At 41.7% G+C, this 18,838-nt stretch overlaps 1 protein-coding gene across 1 annotated transcript; it reads left to right on the forward strand.

Moving 5' to 3' along the window:
• The first annotated feature begins 2,867 nt into the window (after window positions 1-2,867).
• On the forward strand, window positions 2,868-17,619 carry LOC131282331 (uncharacterized). Its single transcript, XM_058311763.1, has 6 exons — window positions 2,868-3,251; window positions 5,429-5,622; window positions 9,252-9,373; window positions 9,459-12,413; window positions 14,318-14,458; window positions 16,548-17,619. Exons 1-6 carry the CDS (start codon window positions 3,205-3,207, stop codon window positions 16,962-16,964), a joined length of 3,876 nt encoding a protein of 1,291 aa, XP_058167746.1. The 5' UTR covers window positions 2,868-3,204; the 3' UTR covers window positions 16,965-17,619.
• The last annotated feature ends 1,219 nt before the right edge of the window (window positions 17,620-18,838 follow it).

The raw sequence follows: 18,838 nt of genomic DNA on the forward strand, positions 1-18,838 counted from the left end.
CGCCGATGTTAATGATTTCTTTCCCGGGGTTCTAGCATGCAGCCCATTCCGATGTAAATAGTTTCTAATAGTTAGAGCACTTAACAAACACTTTTAGTACAGTTTCTTTTAGATCTACGGCAGTAGTAAATGGGTTGAATCGATTGGTTCTTCCTCTCCTTTCCCGAATTGTGTGCTGCAAAGAGCAGTTCTTTGGATATTTTACGATACTTTTTGAAGTTTCATATCTTTTAATGATGTCTGAATCTGTTAGTTTGCTAATGTAAGTCTAATTTCATGTGTTTTGGCATCTTTTTCCATTGTTATGATGAATAAATTATGATGTTTCGTTCCAACAAAGTAGTGTGACGCATGTTTTAATAAAAACTTCAATAATATAATAAATCGAATCATCCGAGTGCTTCTAACGATGCCCAAGAGCCTTCTGCATCGATAATAACAAATATCAAGTGTCGAAACTAACTTACACACCACTTTAGCTAACAAAACTACGATGAAATATAACTGTCCGACTTTGCGATTGGCCGTCAAAATTCTGACTTTTTCCACTCTATTGTTTATAGCGCCGCTTGGGTACGATTTTTTTCACCGTTCTTTTTGCACGTACTTCGAAGGAAGGTGCACCAAGAAGATGCAATGAACAAAAATCATTGTTATCAATTCTAAGTACTCTAAAATCGACCACAAAGTCGGACGCATGCTCATTTTTTGAGCGTCCGGATTAACTTTGGGCCCAGTGTATGTAAAGGGGACGGGAAACGAAGCGTAATCGCTAGCGTAATCGTGTTATTCTGCTGGTCCATCTGTCAAAAAGAATTTTGGCTCACCTACCCTATAATCGCATGCGTAATCTTGTCAGTACGTAAACAAACGAATCAATAGTTCATTCATCGTAATTATTTATCAAATTTATATGATTATTTAGCGCAGTTTTTGTATTTTTAACAATAAACAACAAAATAATAGCAGTAGCTTCAAGAAATGTTGCCATTTTTACCAAATTGCAAAACATAAACAAAGCAAAGATGACGCTTGGCCTGAATATCGACGATACACGAGAGACCAGCGATTACGCTTCGTTTACCGTGCCCTTAATACTATAGATAGGTATTTTTCCATGATGATTTAGCGTTTTACGTTGTGCAATTGCATATCGATTTTCTTAGATTCTTTCTTTTGATTTAACGGAAGTATCTTTTTATTTTCTTCCTATTCCAATTCCGCATTAATCTTAGAAAAGTAAAGTTTGGAGAATGTTCAATGTCTGGTGTCTGTATGTTTAAAATTATAAAATATTAAACTGTGACTTTGTAGTAAGCCTTCCCAAAATGCCACAGCTCCATCGGGACGCGGAGAAAGGGCATTGATAATTTTAATTACCTCTCGGATTAAGCTGGTGCTGCCTTTCCAAGTGGAATTGAAACGTTGAAGTTGTTTACATGCCCCCGAAGAGTTAATTAGTTATGTTGTCCAAAGCAGATGTTAAATTTGTCTTTTTCTCCAATGCGGGCTGTTTGGGCTGTTTGTGTGGTGTTTGTGGGCTGTTAGCAAACAAGTAAAACAAGCATTGCAGAATGAAATGGGAGATTCTGTCATGAACCCTTTTTCATGGTTAGTGCAACCGGTTGCTTTGGAATTTAGTGAAAGAGGAAATTGCCTGTCCCAAAGCGTTATTTTTCAACAAGAAGATTGTTCAGAATGTTTCTCCAAATCTCTTCTCCGAGTTTCTCCGAGTTTGAATATGTTTCAAAATAAAGACATTAATTCAATTTAAAGTAATAAAAGAGGGTAAACCACCAGGGCACAGTTTTGTTGAATTGGAACAAACATTACCACCAACTTCAATTTCTTCCCACAGCTCTGACCATCTTTCCCGGTTTGCCTGGTACCGGCACGTCTTGATTTTAGCCTCTTACGCTTGCTTTCATTGGCGCTATAATTTCAATTAGTAACCTCGATATGAAACATTCCTTACTTCGCACCGCCGGATAAGGGGTACAGCCCTAGATGGAATATTGTTCATATAGATACAACAAATAATAATGCAGAGAAGAAATTTCGTCTTAGAAAGTCTTCACTTACCTGTTTTTAATTTCATTATATTGTAACACAGGTGTGCACTTTTCTAAAAATATAACTAATTGTCATAGTCAATAAGATTTTTTTTCGAATAATTGTTTGGACAAAGATCTCGGCCTACACTGGTTGAATGCACCGCTGTACCATCCCTATGGTTCAAGCGATACGATCACGTCTTTACGACGCCGCCATTAGGTCTATGGTTAAATTTTTACCGAGCGACACGTGCTTTGGGTTGTGATGTACATTTTACATCATTCGTTTTTCTGCTTCCCTTTTTTCACTTTCTTTCCTGTTGCAACCATCGGAACTGTCACCTTATGCAGATCGATCAATCGCCAGCCGTTCATTGGCGACTACGTACTTCAGCCGAATCAAGCGAAGCTTTTACTTTTTCACTTCCCACTTTCAGGTGGATGGTGGTTTCGTTCGTAAGCAAATTGATCACTGTTTGTATCGTAGCTCAGGAAAGGGAAACCCTTTCTTTGAGGCAGGTTTCTCCCACTCGATTGTAATTTAGGTTATAGCAAAGATCTCCATATTTATTTCTTGGGATAGTTTTAGCAAACTGTCCGTCAAACAAACAGAGAAGCTATAGTCAAACAAGCAGAGAAGAGTAGTTGGTCGTTATGATGTTTCATTAAATGGTTTCTTAGGGAATCGTAGGAAGCGTTGACAATTGCAGAATGAAATATGTAGATAGTTTATGATTTGTTTTCACAATCAGCTAAATCTAACAGCTCATCACTATTCGCAGCCGAATTTTATGTATCTAGCTCCTCAACTCAAGTTCCTGTGCGTGAAAGTGTTTGCACAATCAGCAGTCTTTTTTCTATTTGAGTCTCATGAAAAATAGTGAAAAAGTATAACAGTGCGATAAAAAAGAAGCAAAAGGAAATCCTAATCCATATCGAAGTGAAAACAGTGTGGCGAGACTAGTGGAATACGATTTTTGCCCGTTGCCGTATATGCCAGAACGCAGCAACGGAGAAAATTCGTTCTACCGAAGGTGGCATCCTACCATCGGCGGCAGGAGGGTTGGTGGCTTGCGGCGGAAATTGGCAGTGAAAGTGCCGATAGGGTCGACAACATCCTGTTCCTGATTAGCAGGACCATCTGGAAAAAATGGATGTATCGGATAGTTTCAGTAGCGATGAGTTAATACCAGAGAGGTAAGTTTACGGGTATTATTCGATTTAAAAAGTATTTGTTTTTAAATAATTGGATGACTTGAACCAATTTATGATTTTATTCTAGATCGTTTGTTCCAAAGAAGTTCTTCTATTCTACGACTTCCTTTTATTTTTAGTTATCTATTTGCATTGTTCATAGCTGTGTAAGGATACGTGTTTGAAAAACTTGATTTATAGTAAATATGCTAGCTTGATGCCCCGGCGATGCTTGGTGAAGAAAGGGTTCAGAAAATAGTTACGTTTTTTACCCTTTACTTGAAAATTATGTTTTAATTTAATACCTACAATGTCGTTATTTCAAATGGTTGATATTTTATCGGGTTCCCCGTGTTGTATAAACCCTGTTGTATAACTTTGGTGGATACACATTGACACGTGTGTACATGCTTGTTTTCGTTTATGTTAATAAAATTGAATTTCAACTGAAAAATTTAGATGATTTTATCATAAAATAGCGATCAAACAAACCTTCATCAACATCTGCAGTGCTTAAACTTAATATGTGTAAAGTTTCAGAATCGACGGTTTATTATTGGTCGAATTTTTTAGTGTTCACAAAACTCCATACATGAAAAAGCTAAAATGTATAATAGATTATGAAAAATTGAATTAAAGGTTAGCTAAATAAACTCTAATTTCCACTATCCGATATATAGTTTTCCAGACAACATGCATAACTTACCCGGAGATGCTCATCGTATGGTTTCATATAGAATTATCTTAAGCATTCAGGTTAAACCAATAACAATCATTTGATTTCAAATTAGGAGTTCAATTATTCAACCAGTGTAGCTTAAAACTAGTAATCGAGTAATTTCCCCCTCTGGTTTTTTACCTTCAAAATTCCGTGCGCTTTCCATTTGGCACTCCTCTGTGCGCATACTTCCTTACTGTAGTATACAGCAACCATGACTGGTTGGGTCTCCTCGTCCATTACATTACGTTCCGGGTGTGTCATACCAGTCTGGTACTGGTTGCGCTCGGCTCATTGTTCCGTGCGAAGCGCCTTCGAGGCATCTTCGTTCGATCGATTTTCGCTTATGAAATCCGATACGACAATGATGTTAGATGTTGTGCTGGGACTTTTATTGACCGAAGGAAGATAATAAGAGTACCGCGTTTTGCTAGGCAAATGAATTCATCTCCATAAAATCTCTATTGTGGCGAGCAAAGCAATTGATCTTTGAATAGATTTTTTTTATTCTCCACCAGTTTTGTCATTCTTCGCCATGGTTGACTAATGTCGGATAATACGAAATAACTTAATTTGAATCACATCTGCGAGTATGCAAGGTTCCACCAATGTAAGGGATTTGTTCTACCTTTTTCCTTGTGTGTAAAGAAACCGCAGTTGGTAACCTTTTGCATGAATCACTCTTATCGATTCGAAATTTCAAATAGCGTATGGTAATTTAATGTTGCAATTAAACACAATTGCATTGCTTTTATTCATTGAACAAACCGAGTTTTTTATGGTGAATCAAAATATACTGTTTTAAATTGTGGGAGCATTAAAACAGGATTTAGCTGTTGTTTTGCAACCACATAAATTTATGTTCATAAAACAGATAATTTACTCTACAGCAATCTTTTAAACTTTAGGCTCATTCGGAAGTATGACACTTATCATCATCATCAATTACGTTATCCATTTCCATCTGTTTCCATTTACCGTCGATCAGTGTAACGTGAACATCGGTTGATGAAGGTCGGGAAAGTAAGCATTGTTTGAGTGTATAGTTTTTTCTGATCTAATAACGCTATCATGCCGAAGAGATTATGTTATCGCTTTTCCGTCTTGGAGGAATGTTTTTTTTTGCTTCGCATAAAACAAAAACTAGGCCATACCGGATGGAAGATGTAAGTTCGTTTATAGTGCGATGCGAACAGTTTTTATTTTCGCAATGCATTCATCCGAAGCGCAATGGGATATGCAAGACCGGCGTTGCTTTGCTGTACATCGATGTGCGATGGTAGCGGATACTACCCTTATTATGGATTGAGGTTAAACCAGCGTCTCCGGCCGCTTGTGCAACATAACAACATCTTAGTCTCTCCCTTGCCTTCGCTTTGTTTTCGTCAAGTGACTTACGCTTGTTTTTGCCTCTAACTAAACCGCCTTCTTTTTTAATTCCTTTCTTCCACCACCACCACAGTTTCCTCGAGTCGGAATGGATTGATGAAGATGAAGTGTTTGCAATTTTGAAACAATGGGAAACACGCGGCGGCGGCAGCAGCAACAACAAACCGCCGGCCTCCACCAACAGCTGGGCCAGCAACAACAGCAGCGGTGGCAACACCCTCATCAACCAGAGCTTCGGCAGTGATGCCAGCGTGAGCCTGAAACAAGGTAACTTCATCCCCCAACTGAAGAGGTCTCACCTAGGTCACGAATTTCTGTGGGATTTTTCCTCTCTTTCGGTGTGTTTTCCATTGTTTTCGCTATATTTAAGATAACTGATATAAACATTATTTATTGCTTCAGATACAATAACAAATTCCAGACAGCTTTGTTGAACATTGCATGCAAGCATATTGAGTATGTGTGCTTACACACGCGTCCAGATTCTATGAGCCACCTTTAATACTAAAATCTAAAGTTTCTATAAAGCAACTTACGATTCCATCTGTTTCAGCATCTTAAAAGTGGTTTCAATAACTATTTCCGTTCATTGTAAAACATTTATTTAATCTAGCTTTATTTTTTATCTAGTCTAAACTAGTAACTCTAGCTTTATTGTCTAAATTTTTTTAATGAAAGACTTTTATTGTAACTTGATTAGTTAAATTCATATTAGATCTGACAAATTGTATACTAGTGTGTGTATAATCATTTTTTTCGCTCAATATGAGCAGAAGCACCATCAATGGATTGGTTTTTAGGTACATATTATAGCTTTACTAAATGGTTCTACAGAAACTGGATGCAATGTATACATTTATAGTATGATTCGATAAAAATGAAGTTGAAACAGGCCGATTATGTGTTTGTTACATATAAATAATCTTAAATTTATTGATGCTGATGTGCCACATTAGCTGGTTGGCTTATTATGCTGCAATATTTTTCAAAAAAAGTTTTCTGTTTTTGCATTGCATTACCTCTACGGACCTGAACTTCTGTCAATTCAAAATTAGTTATATATGACTATTATGTAATAAATGATGATCGAAGTGACGATACTTTCAACAAAACGAAAGCATCGATTGCGATAATAGCATAATTTCTCCTTAAAAAATCGGAGTAATTTGATCGATTAACTTGTGGATAGCATACGAAAATTCCATAAAAAGATTAATTGGTACAAAACACTTTTAAAAGCAAATTTGGTCAAAATACTGCGATTCAACGGTGATGTTGTACACGCGAGAATAAACTATTTTTTGTTATATTTCTTCTTCTTGGCCGTAACGACCTCTTTGGTCATGGTCATGCCTGCCCGACTTGTTTCCCTGCTGTACGTGGATAGTCAAGTCCTCTCGTACTGGGGAGGGTCCGGTCTCGGATGGGATTCGAACCCACGCCGTCGAGGTGGTGAGCCCCGGCGCTCATGGGCCGATTTTCTAACCGGCGCTACCGCTCGGCTGTCGCGGACCCCGAGATTTTGTGAGATTTATAATGTTGATAAACCTATATGCGAGTTCGACTAAAATCAATTATAATAAATAAAATGTGTTGACAATCGTTAACATGCTGATAAAGCTACAGTAATCGAGCCAAACTGTATGCTTTAATCATTAACCTGCCAATGAGTGGCTTAAGAGACTTCGAATGGTTACACTTGTTTTCTTCGCGACAGTTCTTTGTTGGTCGCCATTACGGTGGCAACGGGCCTTCGCCGAAGCGTCACCGACCAAGGTTAACGAATTGCTAAACGCCTCTGCAAAAACCTACAATCTCCAGCGTGCGAGAGAGGTGTTGCGAATGTGTTGGAAAATCCGTGGGCTCGAGCGAAAACAGCTTCGCAAAGCTCATCATATGCTGGCACCATGGTTTTGCAGACTGTTCGTTCTCTCGACGGCATCATTCGGCAGGGCTCGGTTATCGCGTACCGGTGTCCTTCTTGACCGCATCGAACCTGCTGCCCCCGGCGAAGGAAATCAAACTCGTTCTTGGATCGTATCGATTTCTGTACCTGGAGTACTCTTAGTTTCATTCATACGACAGAGGCAAACCAGTTTGAAGTTGTACGTTTTTTTATTGTATCATTATTTTATTTGTCAATCTCGAAAGTAAGATTAAACAATACTGAAGTATTCAAGTGGGTGTTGCGTTAGTAATACAATACCTAACATAAAACACTCCCTTGCTCAAAGTGTATAATTTACTTGGGGAGAAAAGTGATAAATTAAAAAAAACACAGCAAGGGAATGTGACGGGCATTAAGTTGCAGCTCTTGGTTCCATACTTGGCAAAGCAACTTCCCTCGCAGTTTACACAGTTACACAGGGGGTTGAAATTTTTTCCAGCTCCCTGCAAACCGCCCATTTTATGGTGCCGGGTTAATTCTTTGGCCCTGGGTCGCGAGCAGAAAATGGAAATCGACTACCCCCGCGCCAAAAGCGGTGCCAGTTCGTCGAGAGTGTCGGCGTCGAGGCGGACGGACAATTAATCCATTGTGGAACTATTGCCAACCCGTCAAACGGTTCGCGCACACGGTGGCATTCCTAGCGCCCAGCTACGGTTCCTACCGTGCCACGGTGACATTTCGATGCCTGGTTTAACGTTCTCCTGTAGACGGGGAAGGAAGGTACCAGCGGTTTCCGTTTTGCTATATTTCAAACCGATCAGCTGATTGTGGTTTGCAAACGGATGCCTATATCGGGTTCGCTATCTGACTGATTGATGGACCGTCCGCCATAGGTGATAGCAGCGCAACGTTGGTTCCGGTGCCCATACGGAGGTACTGCCAAATATAGCAATTTACGGAACGGCGAAGAACTTTTTCCCTCTACCAGTTAGGGGTTGCACTTAGGTTGTTTCCTAAATCGATAACGTGCTAAAATAAGGCATTCTCGAGGTACGAAATGGAATGAGAACAATAAAAATCTAATCGAGTCGGGTTGTTATTATTTTTTGTACATTTTATCGTAGCTATTTCTTTACAGTTAGGTTACGATTTCAAGTCATTCGTCATCCTGGTATGGTAACTTTTTTCCTTATTTGATGATTTTGGCACACATTTCAAATAAGTTCATTGTAATCGACCAATGTAAAAATATTAAGTCAAAATCTAATCGATTGAAAAGCTATATGAAACGTTACGAAATTGGCATGTTTTGTTTGAAACCAATATTGTAATGTTATGGCACAAACGTTGTTCCTTTGTCGAGTCTTACTTATACTATTTTAGAAGATAATAATGAAAAATATTTCGGAAAAAGATCAAACTATTTAGCGCGTTAGAACGGTAGAGTTTAAATGCTATTGCTATAACCGGCAGTTCGAATTCGAGTTTATAGCGATCGGTGATCCATTTATTGTAGCATTTCATTTAAAACTTTTCTGTATATGTAATGCTATAATAGTTGAAACATTCACTACAATCAGTGATTAAAAAATATTTTATTTTTGTCATAGATAAACTAGCTTCTGAGTGTGATAATATGAGTCATTATGACGAGAAATGGCTCAAGCGTGACGAGAGCGATAATACACTGGGCGAGAAGGAGCAGCTACTGGCTACAAACGGTAGCAGTAAGTATTGTTTGTATTCGCCCGAGAGTCATTAATCCTTCTCGACTTCGTTCATTGCAGTTAGAGATTATCCTAATTGGTGATTCATGATACATTAACTGACCCCACAGGCCATGAAATTTGATAGGATGTATTTAATTACACCCATCCTCGATTGTGTGAAACTTTTACAAAAAGAAAGCATACACATTTAATTTCCTTCGACAACTCATTCAATTTAACAAACCCATTTGTATATTTTGGATATTAATTTTGTTTTAACTTCTTTTGCTCCGTTTTAGGTCCCAGATTCCTCGACACGGGAACATTCACGAGACCGAAGAAAAGACTAGAGTCAAGCCTGCTCAACAGTAGCAGCATATCGACGGACAGTAATGGCCTCTCTTCGTCGTCTCAGCATGAGGTTGGTAAATAAAACGCATCTTCTTCCAGGAGAATCTATTTATTAATCGCGTACTTCCTGTGTTTGGTTTGGTCCCCTTTTTTAGCTGGCAGGCAACGGATCATCGCCCCTGTTGAACGTCCAAATCGGAGGCCCGGTGACGCCGACCGCCCTGGCCACATCGGCCACCGGCAACCGGCTGCTCATGCAGCGTAGCTGGCTGAACGATGTATCGCCCCCGTGCTCGATCATGAACTCGATGGAGTACTCGACGAACGATCGGATCATGAACAGCAGCAGCCTGATCACGAGCGGTGACTTCAGCAGCGTCGGTTGTCTGCTAAACGGTAGCGACGATGGGTCGGCTGCAAGCGGATTGAACGTCACTACCGTGGCGAACGCCAGCTACAACGGCTACAACCTGTACAGCGTGATCGAAGACCGGCAGCGGTTGGAGAACCTCTGTCTGGACGACGAAAGTACGCTCACGAAAGACTGCAACATTTCCCGCACGGACCTGAACGCGATCGAGAGCGTGTCGGGTGTTAGTACGATGCAGAACTCATACGAGAGTGGTTTGGGAAAGGCTGGTGATCGAAGCGCCTCGGGCGTGATGGCCGGTTCGAGTAAGTCTTCCTTCGAGGACGATCTGGCACCGCAGATCGCCGGCGACGGGAACACGACGGTTACGACCAACTCCGCACCGGCAAATGAAACGTTTCACATGCCGGCCGAACCACCGGCCGGTTTGGACGAAGAGACTCGCCTAGGCCGCACGCTTATCAATGGCGGTGGAACGTATGATGCGCGGCGACCGAGAAATTTCAACACCTACCGAAAACCACGGTCTTCGTTGAACCAAACATTTGAGGGTTTACCGAACGTCGATCTGGATGCTTGCCCGGTGCTACCGGTTAACGAGCATACATTTGACGGTCAGTTGGCATCGGCGACCAGCGGTGATAAGCACACTGTCATGAACAGTACCTTTGGAATCGTTGGAGACGAGCAGGTGGGTGGGGCGGCGTCCAACGGTACGTTTGTGCGAGCTAATCGAACGATCACGAAAGATGACGTACGGTTGATCAATTTCACCCAAGATGGTGGAGATATTGATATTGATTCAGCGGCATCTTCTGTCACACCACCTCCAGCCATCCCATACGGTCGTACCTTTAAGCGTCGGCCTCGGAATGGAACGTTCGAGGAGGAAACTGCCGCCGACATCCAGGAAGATAGTCCACTGCGGCCGCCAACGATCGGAGAAAATGGTGATGACGGTACGGAACTGGAACGGACGCGTGGCCAGGATACACCAAACGGGATGTCCGTGCTGAACGGAGACAGCTCCCAATTAGTTCAATCCACTCCGTTCCATGGACCCTACGCGCAGATGAAAGGAATTCCAGCAATTCCCGACATCTCTCCGATCAGCATAGTACCTGGTAGGAAGAGTATTACCGGTGGTCGAAATGCCATTCGTCGCAGCCGCAACCTGGAACACGACTTGCGTAACGCGACATTCGATGCGGCCACCGATGAGCCGCTTGCCGCTACCGACATGCTGGTCGATCTGGAAACGGACGATTACGATGTTCAAATCCGTCGGCTTCCATCCCTGCCGGCAGCGACGACGGCAACTGGGGTTTCAACTGGTGGTGGTGGACCCGATATGGCAAACTTCCTGGAGACAGAAAAGCGTATCTCGCAGCAGCACTTTGAGCTGTTCGAGAGATCGATAATGGAAAGTGAACACAGTGGGATCGATTTCGATGAGATGCTTGAATCGCTGACGGCGGATGTGCGGCGCACGGGCGAAAACGACAAGCTTCGCCAGTCGCTCGATAACATCAAAAAGCGTCACTCAAGGATTAATCTGGAAAAGCAACAGCAGGATGAGATGAAGCGTAAGCTGCATCAGCAAGCACCCCTCGATGGTAGTGGCGCTACGTTGGAACCATCGGACAATAAGCTGGCCGACTCGATAACGAAGAGCATGTCTTCGTCGAATGGAAGCGATAGACTGTTAAACCGCAGAAGTAGGTATAATGAGGACGTTCACCTAAACTTATCACCACACCAGCAACAGCAGCAACAGATCAACACGACGGTAACAAATGGTACAGAAGAGACACCCGGGGGAGAGGCCGATCCCGCTTCTACTGCAAGTGAGGTAGAAGCGTACGATCGCAAAAACCGGGATCGTTTCAAGACGATACGCCTGGGGCGAAAGCGAGACGATTCACTGGGTCCGGCCCTTCCCGATGTGGATCAGGAGCTCGGGCAGGCGGCGGAACCGCTCGGTGGTGTCGAAACCAATGGGCAGTTTGTCTCGGCCGGTAATAATAGCAACAGTAGTGCCTTCAGCAAGATGGATCATAATACACAAAAATGCGCCGGCGTACCGGGAATGAACAGTAGGCTTCTCGCCGGTGGCAATCAGAACCTAACGATGAAGACTGACCTCCGCAAGGATGAGGATGATGTGTTTAAGAAACCGCAAGCAATACCCCCACCACAGTCGGGCCTGGTTCGACCCAGTCAGCTCGGTGAAAGCAGACTCCGTAGTACCCTCACGAAGCCACGTGTCTATGGTGCCGGTGGAGCGACGAATCCGCACGGCATCGGTATCCAGCGAAAGGAACTTACGCTACCGCTGGGCCACAAATCAAGCTCCACGGATTGCCTGGAGCAGCGTGAGGACGATTACTTCCAGCAGCATCACCAGGAACCATCGCTTCAACAGCAACAACAACAACAAGCACCGGCATCCCGCCTTGCGACAATGTCCAAATTGGGCGGTGGAAGCGGTGGACTCATCGGGACGGGCCGATACTCGCAGTTTGGCCTGCAAAACCAACGGAACCAGCAGTATCAGCAGCAACAGCAGTCCAATCCACCCCAAGCCCTGAAGTCACCGATGGGAACAAAGTCCAAGTCCTATCATAGTCTTACCTTTGGACAAAGCAGTGGATATGGCGGATCCAGCAGCAACCTCTCGAAACTACACGGTTCATCTGCGCTGCAACTGAAGCTCAAGCACAATTCCAGCAACACGGAGGTACATTCTTTTGGGGCGATAAATATCATTTTCATGGCCATTTTCATCCTCATCTCCACCAAAACCAACCTCATCGACCTCATCGACCTTCCCAGTTATTTATTTTGTTTCCAATTTATTACTTGCGTGTCGTGAATGTGTTTCCTGTTTTGCTCGTTAATTTTTGCTTACGTTACGAGTTTGCTTGATCATTTTGCAATTTACATTTGCTGAGTAATTAAAAAGAGTAATTTAACCAAAAATCTACACACATACATAAAATTACCATAATATGAAGGAACTTCTCTTGAAGATCAATGCAAGCTGGTTTTAGCTCTGCATCAGAAAGCAGTTTTACCTTATTTGTTGATTGTCTTCTGTAGAGAATCGAAATCGCAATAACGGATTGAATTTTAAATGTTGAATGCATAGCGATGATAAATTCTTAATTAACTTTCTTTTTATTCGCCAAACGTTTTCGAATCTAGTGAATCAATTAATCAATTGTTTTCAAATTTTTACGGTCCAAACAAGTTTAACATGTTGCCCAATGTCAAAACGATTTAGGGCGTTGAAGTAAAATGTGTCCTTGCACTTACCGTGCTGATGTATCATACATTCTTTCCATTCTAATGTATCATACAAACAAACTTTTACGTTTGATTTTGTCAATCTATCTTTTCCGACTGGAAGGATTAGGACAAGAAGACAAAAACACATATGCTATCCTACCCATCAGTGAACCATTCTTATATCCACCACGCACGCACCTCATTCGTCACATCGCACATTGCATCGACCGGCGCCAAATCCGCTCAGACCATGCCCTAGATGCCTCCGACAAGATCATCTCTGGCTGCTAACGGCTGCGGGTATCCGTGGTTCCGTGTGGTTACTGGTGAATGTTTCGGCAGAAGGGGTTCCTAGAAGGGTCTGTCCTGTCCGTCTCTACCGGCCGTGTGTTGTGTGTGGTTTCTTTTTCCTTGCTGTTGATTTAATTTATCCGTGTGCACTAACATTAATGCGCGACCGATCGCCCATTTTGCGGTACTGTGTCCGTTTTGTAGCTGAAAAGTAACACCTCAAAGCAGCAGCGCTCATCACTACTGCACCAGTCGCCCATGGCAAGGATGTCGGGCCAAGGAGTTGCTTCTCCGGCGGGCCGTGCCAGCTTACCGCTGATGCGACCGACAAATCAATCACTGTCCGGCCACCAGCAATCCGGCCCTGCGATGGCAAATCAGGCTGCTCTCAGTGCTACTACCACTACTACTACTACTACTACCACCACCACTGTACGTGTTCGTTTGTATTTATGATGTTTTATGTTGATTTCCTTTCTTTTGGGCTTCTTTTTTCTAGTTACCATTAGTAGGCGCTGAAAACGGTGAACAACCCGTGTTAACAGCGAATTGATTTTCGGGTTTTGGTTTTGGCTTCCCATTGCTTTCAACTGGTATGGTGGAGGGGAGGGAGGGGAGGGGGATTATATATGTTTTACATACAAATTGTAGATTTTTTCTGTGGGCTTTGGGTGGTTTCCCTTTCCCCCTTTTTTGTTCTTGAATGTCCTCTTGTTATGCAATGTTTTTATAATTTGGTTTGGAAGCAAGAAAGTATACCAATTTTATTTTTCCTAAAATAACACTATTCTGATTAGATTCCACTAGCTTTTTACGATGGTTTACTATTTTTTCAAGTTTTCCCTCACTCCCGGCGGTACCTGATTAAAAAAAATCCTTAAACCCATAACACAACTGCAATCGGAAATCAGCTACGCTCCCTTTCCCCTTTAGGAATCAAACGGTATTGATAGGTCTCGTTGAGACAACCAAAATTCAATTACAATAATTAGTAAACGAAGCATTCTAATACCTCATGCTGCAATATATGTATGTATATGTTTCCATTTTTGGCCACTGTAGCTTTCCGGTGGCGTACAAATGCGCACAGCAGCCGGCGGCATCGCCAAAACGTCCCGGCTCGGGCTGGTTCGACCATCATCAGGATATTTCAGCTATAGCACCCATCGTAAGCACCCGGATTCCGACAACGAGTCCATCAATGTGAGTAGTACTTTCCAAATGTGAAAATTCGCTGCGCATAATCAATAGAATGTTTTCTCATGACACACCAGTATCATAGAATGTAATTGTTTGTTAACTACCTAGGTGTACAAATAGTTTATAGTAAGAACTAAATTTAGTTTTATTTTTAATGAATAATGCAAAAAAAAAAAGATAATAAGAAGAGTTACGACCACAAATACAGATTATGGATACATAACTTTTAAAATATAATTATAGGATTTTATGGAGCATTATTTGTTGCTCTGATCAATTACTTTTTAGTTACAAAAGCTGTATCGAAGTGGATTTGGTTGCGACGCTGGTCGTTTTCAACACGACACCTTTGGTCCTCGTTTCAAGCGCATAGGTCCGAGCCGTGACTGTGGCTATGCCGACGTAGGAGGAAGCTCTAAGAAACTCTTTAGAAAGAGTCCTTGGAGGAAAATCTTGCAATAAATTTAGGTCCGGGCCGTAACTTGAGGAAATTCAGTCAAAAGATTTTACCAATAGAACTAGCTAGTTTCGGACTCGGACCCCTGAAAGCATTTAATATACAAGTCCTGCTCCCATTATCTAAAGAGTCTGAACGAGATAGAAGATCTCGCTGTAGAATTTGTGATTACATGCGCAGCATGGGAGCAACGTTTGATCCTCCATCAGATTGCTACGCGATCCATCCTTCTAATCAACTCGTTTTCTCCTTGTGAGAAATGTGTCCCTAGTATAGTTTCGTCACGTGATTTCATAAACAGCTTAAATCTTCGTTTGTTTGATTCTAGCTGCGCTGAGATTCTTAACCAGACCGTGCTTATTACGCTTCTTGATATCGTTTCTAATATGTGATAAGAATATTATGATCATAAACCGTAACCGATCTCGCGTTCCCTGTTAACCTCTCACACTTGAATAAGTCTGATGCATCACGCGTTAAACGCTGTCGTTGCAAGTATGCTGCTCTCGTTCCCGATGCATCGTACCGGGAAGTCAAGTGTATTTTGGTCATCGATTGCACTTGGTACCGAAAGTAACTATCGTTCCATTGTCCATAATCTACATTTGACTTGGGCGCTCCTTTCATGCTAAACAGCGGTAATCGCAGTTTGTTTTTGCTCCTTGCATTCGTCCTAAACCTGATCGAACCTTTTGCTATGACTTCAATTTATTTTTGAAATTTTGTATGTTTTTATGTTGAGCGAGACTTATCGTCCGCCCGTAACAAAGGCTTTGTTTAAAAATTATATTTAAAATATGCAATTTTACTATGGATTGTGACTTTTGATAATTTACAGCCACGAGTTTTTAGCGATGCTTCAAACTTTTCCATCTCATACGGATCCCCATTTTTATAATTTTATTTTCGTGTTCGTATGAATTAGTATGACGTGTAGTTTACCCCACATTTGTTCTGTTAATTTACCTTAGAACTATTCTTGCATGGTTTATGCTTTAAATGTGCTTAGTAGATCGTGTCGCTTAAAAAAAATGATACAAAAAACGATCAAAATGAATGTTCATTTTCATGACTAACGTGATTATGAATGATGACGCTCGCCAACGAGCTGTTGAGGTTCCTTGGCGATCGTCATCAAAAATGAACTTGTATTCCATAAGATTTCTTATTATGCTGTTAAGCTGCTTTTGATTGCAAACTCTACAGATGATCATGTAGTTATCTAAATATATCTCCTTTCATTGTCAAATAATCACACTATTTGTGTACTACTATGTTTGTGTTTCTTGTATGACTTAATTTTCCTCTTGGGAGTGTCTTATAAACACGTGAATTTTGGTAAAAGCCCACCAATTGCGCCAAAAGGCGTGACATACAGCAGATGTTTGATTGGGGTCACTTGTGAAAATCAATTATTTTCTTTTTTGTATAGATTGGGTGGTGCATTCTCTACAACATTTCAAACAATCCCTGTAGCTATAAGATATTCGTAAATGTTTGAATTTTGTACTCATATCTTTTTTTGTATTTCATTTTTTCCCTTTTTATAATCGCGTCCCCTTGACGGATGTCCACCTACCAACCCCGCTCCTTATTCTTCCACATCGTCCGTCATCCGTGTGTGATCCTGTGTAGAGCCTCTCATCCTCATCCGCTAGCTCTAGAGGCAGTCTGTACCGTGTAGATAGTCAAAGCATAGCGAACAATGTACAACAACCTCATCTGCCTATTGCCAGTGCCACCCGAACCAATAGTATCGAAGACGTCAGCGGTGGTGCGGGCGCTGGTGGCGGTGGCGTCAGTAACGGTATGCTAACGAAACTTAATGGGACCGGTGCAGCCGGACTTACCACTTACCTTCACGGGGCGACAGGTGAGGGCTCGCAAGCCACGAGTGGAGGACCAGTGTCACTACAGCCCAGCTCTGGACTGAAGCAACCGACGGCTGGAACCGGTGCAGCAAAACCATCCGGCCTTAGGCCACCGTCGGCTATACGACCACCGTCGGTGCGCAGCGGCCTACCTCGTCCAACCAGCTACATCCGACGGTAAGAGTGTCGACCCCGCCCCGTACGAATGGCCATAGCAAAGGCATCAACCCCGTCAAATAGCAAACTACTCTTGGCTGCCTGTTGAGCCACGATCAACGCCGAAACACAGCCCGAGTCATCAACCGAGTGCCGTCGTTTATGTTTTGCCTTACTGTATTTAGCTACCGATAAGTATCATCTGTATTCCCTCCCTTGAAGTATTTTTCCCATTATGCTTTTGTTTTGTTTCTTACAATTTTTAACTGAAACCTCATAATGAAACCCTAAACAAACGTACTTTTCGATACATGAGAATGAAGCAAGTTTTAGATTTTGAACCGTTTTTTATATATTCATGTATATATATTGAACAGGTTCTTTGAGTATTCGCATCAGCTTCATAATATTTTAACGAAACCCGTATTGATAAAGAAAAACTTGTTTCCCGACTGAAGTATAGGTATTCGCAGAATCTCCATCTGCGCGAGCAGAATAATGAGATATTGATTTTCTTTTCTTTTATACCGTCATTGCGTGTGATGATAAAAAAGGAATGGAAAAAGTTAATGCAAACCAATCGAATGCGTTCATACTATTTTTTAAGGTACTGAATGTTTCTAACACTTGTTGCTTTTGAAAGATGATTATCGCAACTACTATTAGAGCCCTTTGGAACTGAATTATCACGAAAGAAGAAAGTTTCTAAGTAAAGTTGTCAATGGTACGGTAAACTAATTGAATCAATTTGTTGTTTTTTTTGTCAAACTCTTGTTATCCCGACTAATTCAGTAACAAACGAAATCTTTTTGTTGAAAATTATTGAAGCCCGTGCAATATTTGTGATTTTGTGAAACCCTGGTTATTTGCAAACAGTCAACCACCGTACACCGTAAGGAGGAAGAATGAAATGGTGTCCATTTTCTTCAATTCCGAAATAGTGGACCGGTGTCGGCTGAAAGACTTTGTTGAAATTTACATCGCCTTTTTCAGAGCTTATTTTTGCTTTTGTGATAAAAGTTTGTTTTCAACCACTGTTAGCAAACGCGTTCGTTTGCAATGTTGGTACTTTAAAAAAATTGAAGTCATGAAAAATAATTAAAACGATGAAAAGCAGGATAAAAACACTTATCATATGCCTAAATCTGTAAGCATAAATACATTACTAACACTGGCTCTACAGCGGAAGCAGAATAGGAACTTCGTCGTGCTTATGTACTTTCACAGTCCGCATAACAAAGAGAACAAGATGACTTAGAGCTTATAGTACTATTGTGTAACGAAACGCGCGATGGAGCAACAGAAATATATGTATTGGAACGAAACTATCAGGCACATCTAAGACGAAGTCGTCCCACATATACACAACCTACATAAATAAATGCAAGTATAAGGATCCGGCTTTCTTTCTGGGCAGATGGTCGTGAAAGTACTTGTGCTCATCAATTGCCACTTGAATGATGGCTAAAAGAACACACAAAAAAGACTACGGACTAAACAATAGGATAGAGAAAAACAATGTAACCATGAAACGGTAAAAAACTGCGCCACAAAGTAGTAGTATCCATTGTTGGAAGCGATGGGAAGTAGGAACTTTTTGAAGGAATAGTTCTCTTCATGCAGTTTGAATTGTAAATCTTGTTTGGTCCTCCTTCCTTTCTTCGCTACCGTGGACATTAATTAATATACACATATTTATACATTTAAAACTGTATCCCTTTTGTACTGCTTTTTTAAGTCGGTGACAATATCACATTTATCACATCTCAACCGAGACCGAACCATCCGGTGTGCGAGAGGATTTACTGTCCATAGTTGGGGCTGCTAGCGGACAGAACATAGGGGGCATGCAAGCATTGCGGCGAGCGATCAAAGAAGGGTTCTTGATTGCGCCAGGCT

This window comes from Anopheles ziemanni, chromosome 2, assembly GCF_943734765.1.
Source record: "Anopheles ziemanni chromosome 2, idAnoZiCoDA_A2_x.2, whole genome shotgun sequence".
NCBI classification, from domain to species: domain Eukaryota; kingdom Metazoa; phylum Arthropoda; class Insecta; order Diptera; family Culicidae; genus Anopheles; species Anopheles ziemanni.

Excerpts from the sequence above, each read along its gene's own strand:
- LOC131282331 (XM_058311763.1), top strand. The coding sequence starts at position 3,205 with ATGGATGTATCGGATAGTTTCAGTAGCGATGAGTTAATACCAGAGAG. Across the intron at positions 3,252-5,428 it reads GATGAGTTAATACCAGAGAG|TTTCCTCGAGTCGGAATGGA; the intron begins GTAAGTTTACGG and ends CCACCACCACAG. Across the intron at positions 9,374-9,458 it reads CTTCGTCGTCTCAGCATGAG|CTGGCAGGCAACGGATCATC; the intron begins GTTGGTAAATAA and ends CCCCTTTTTTAG.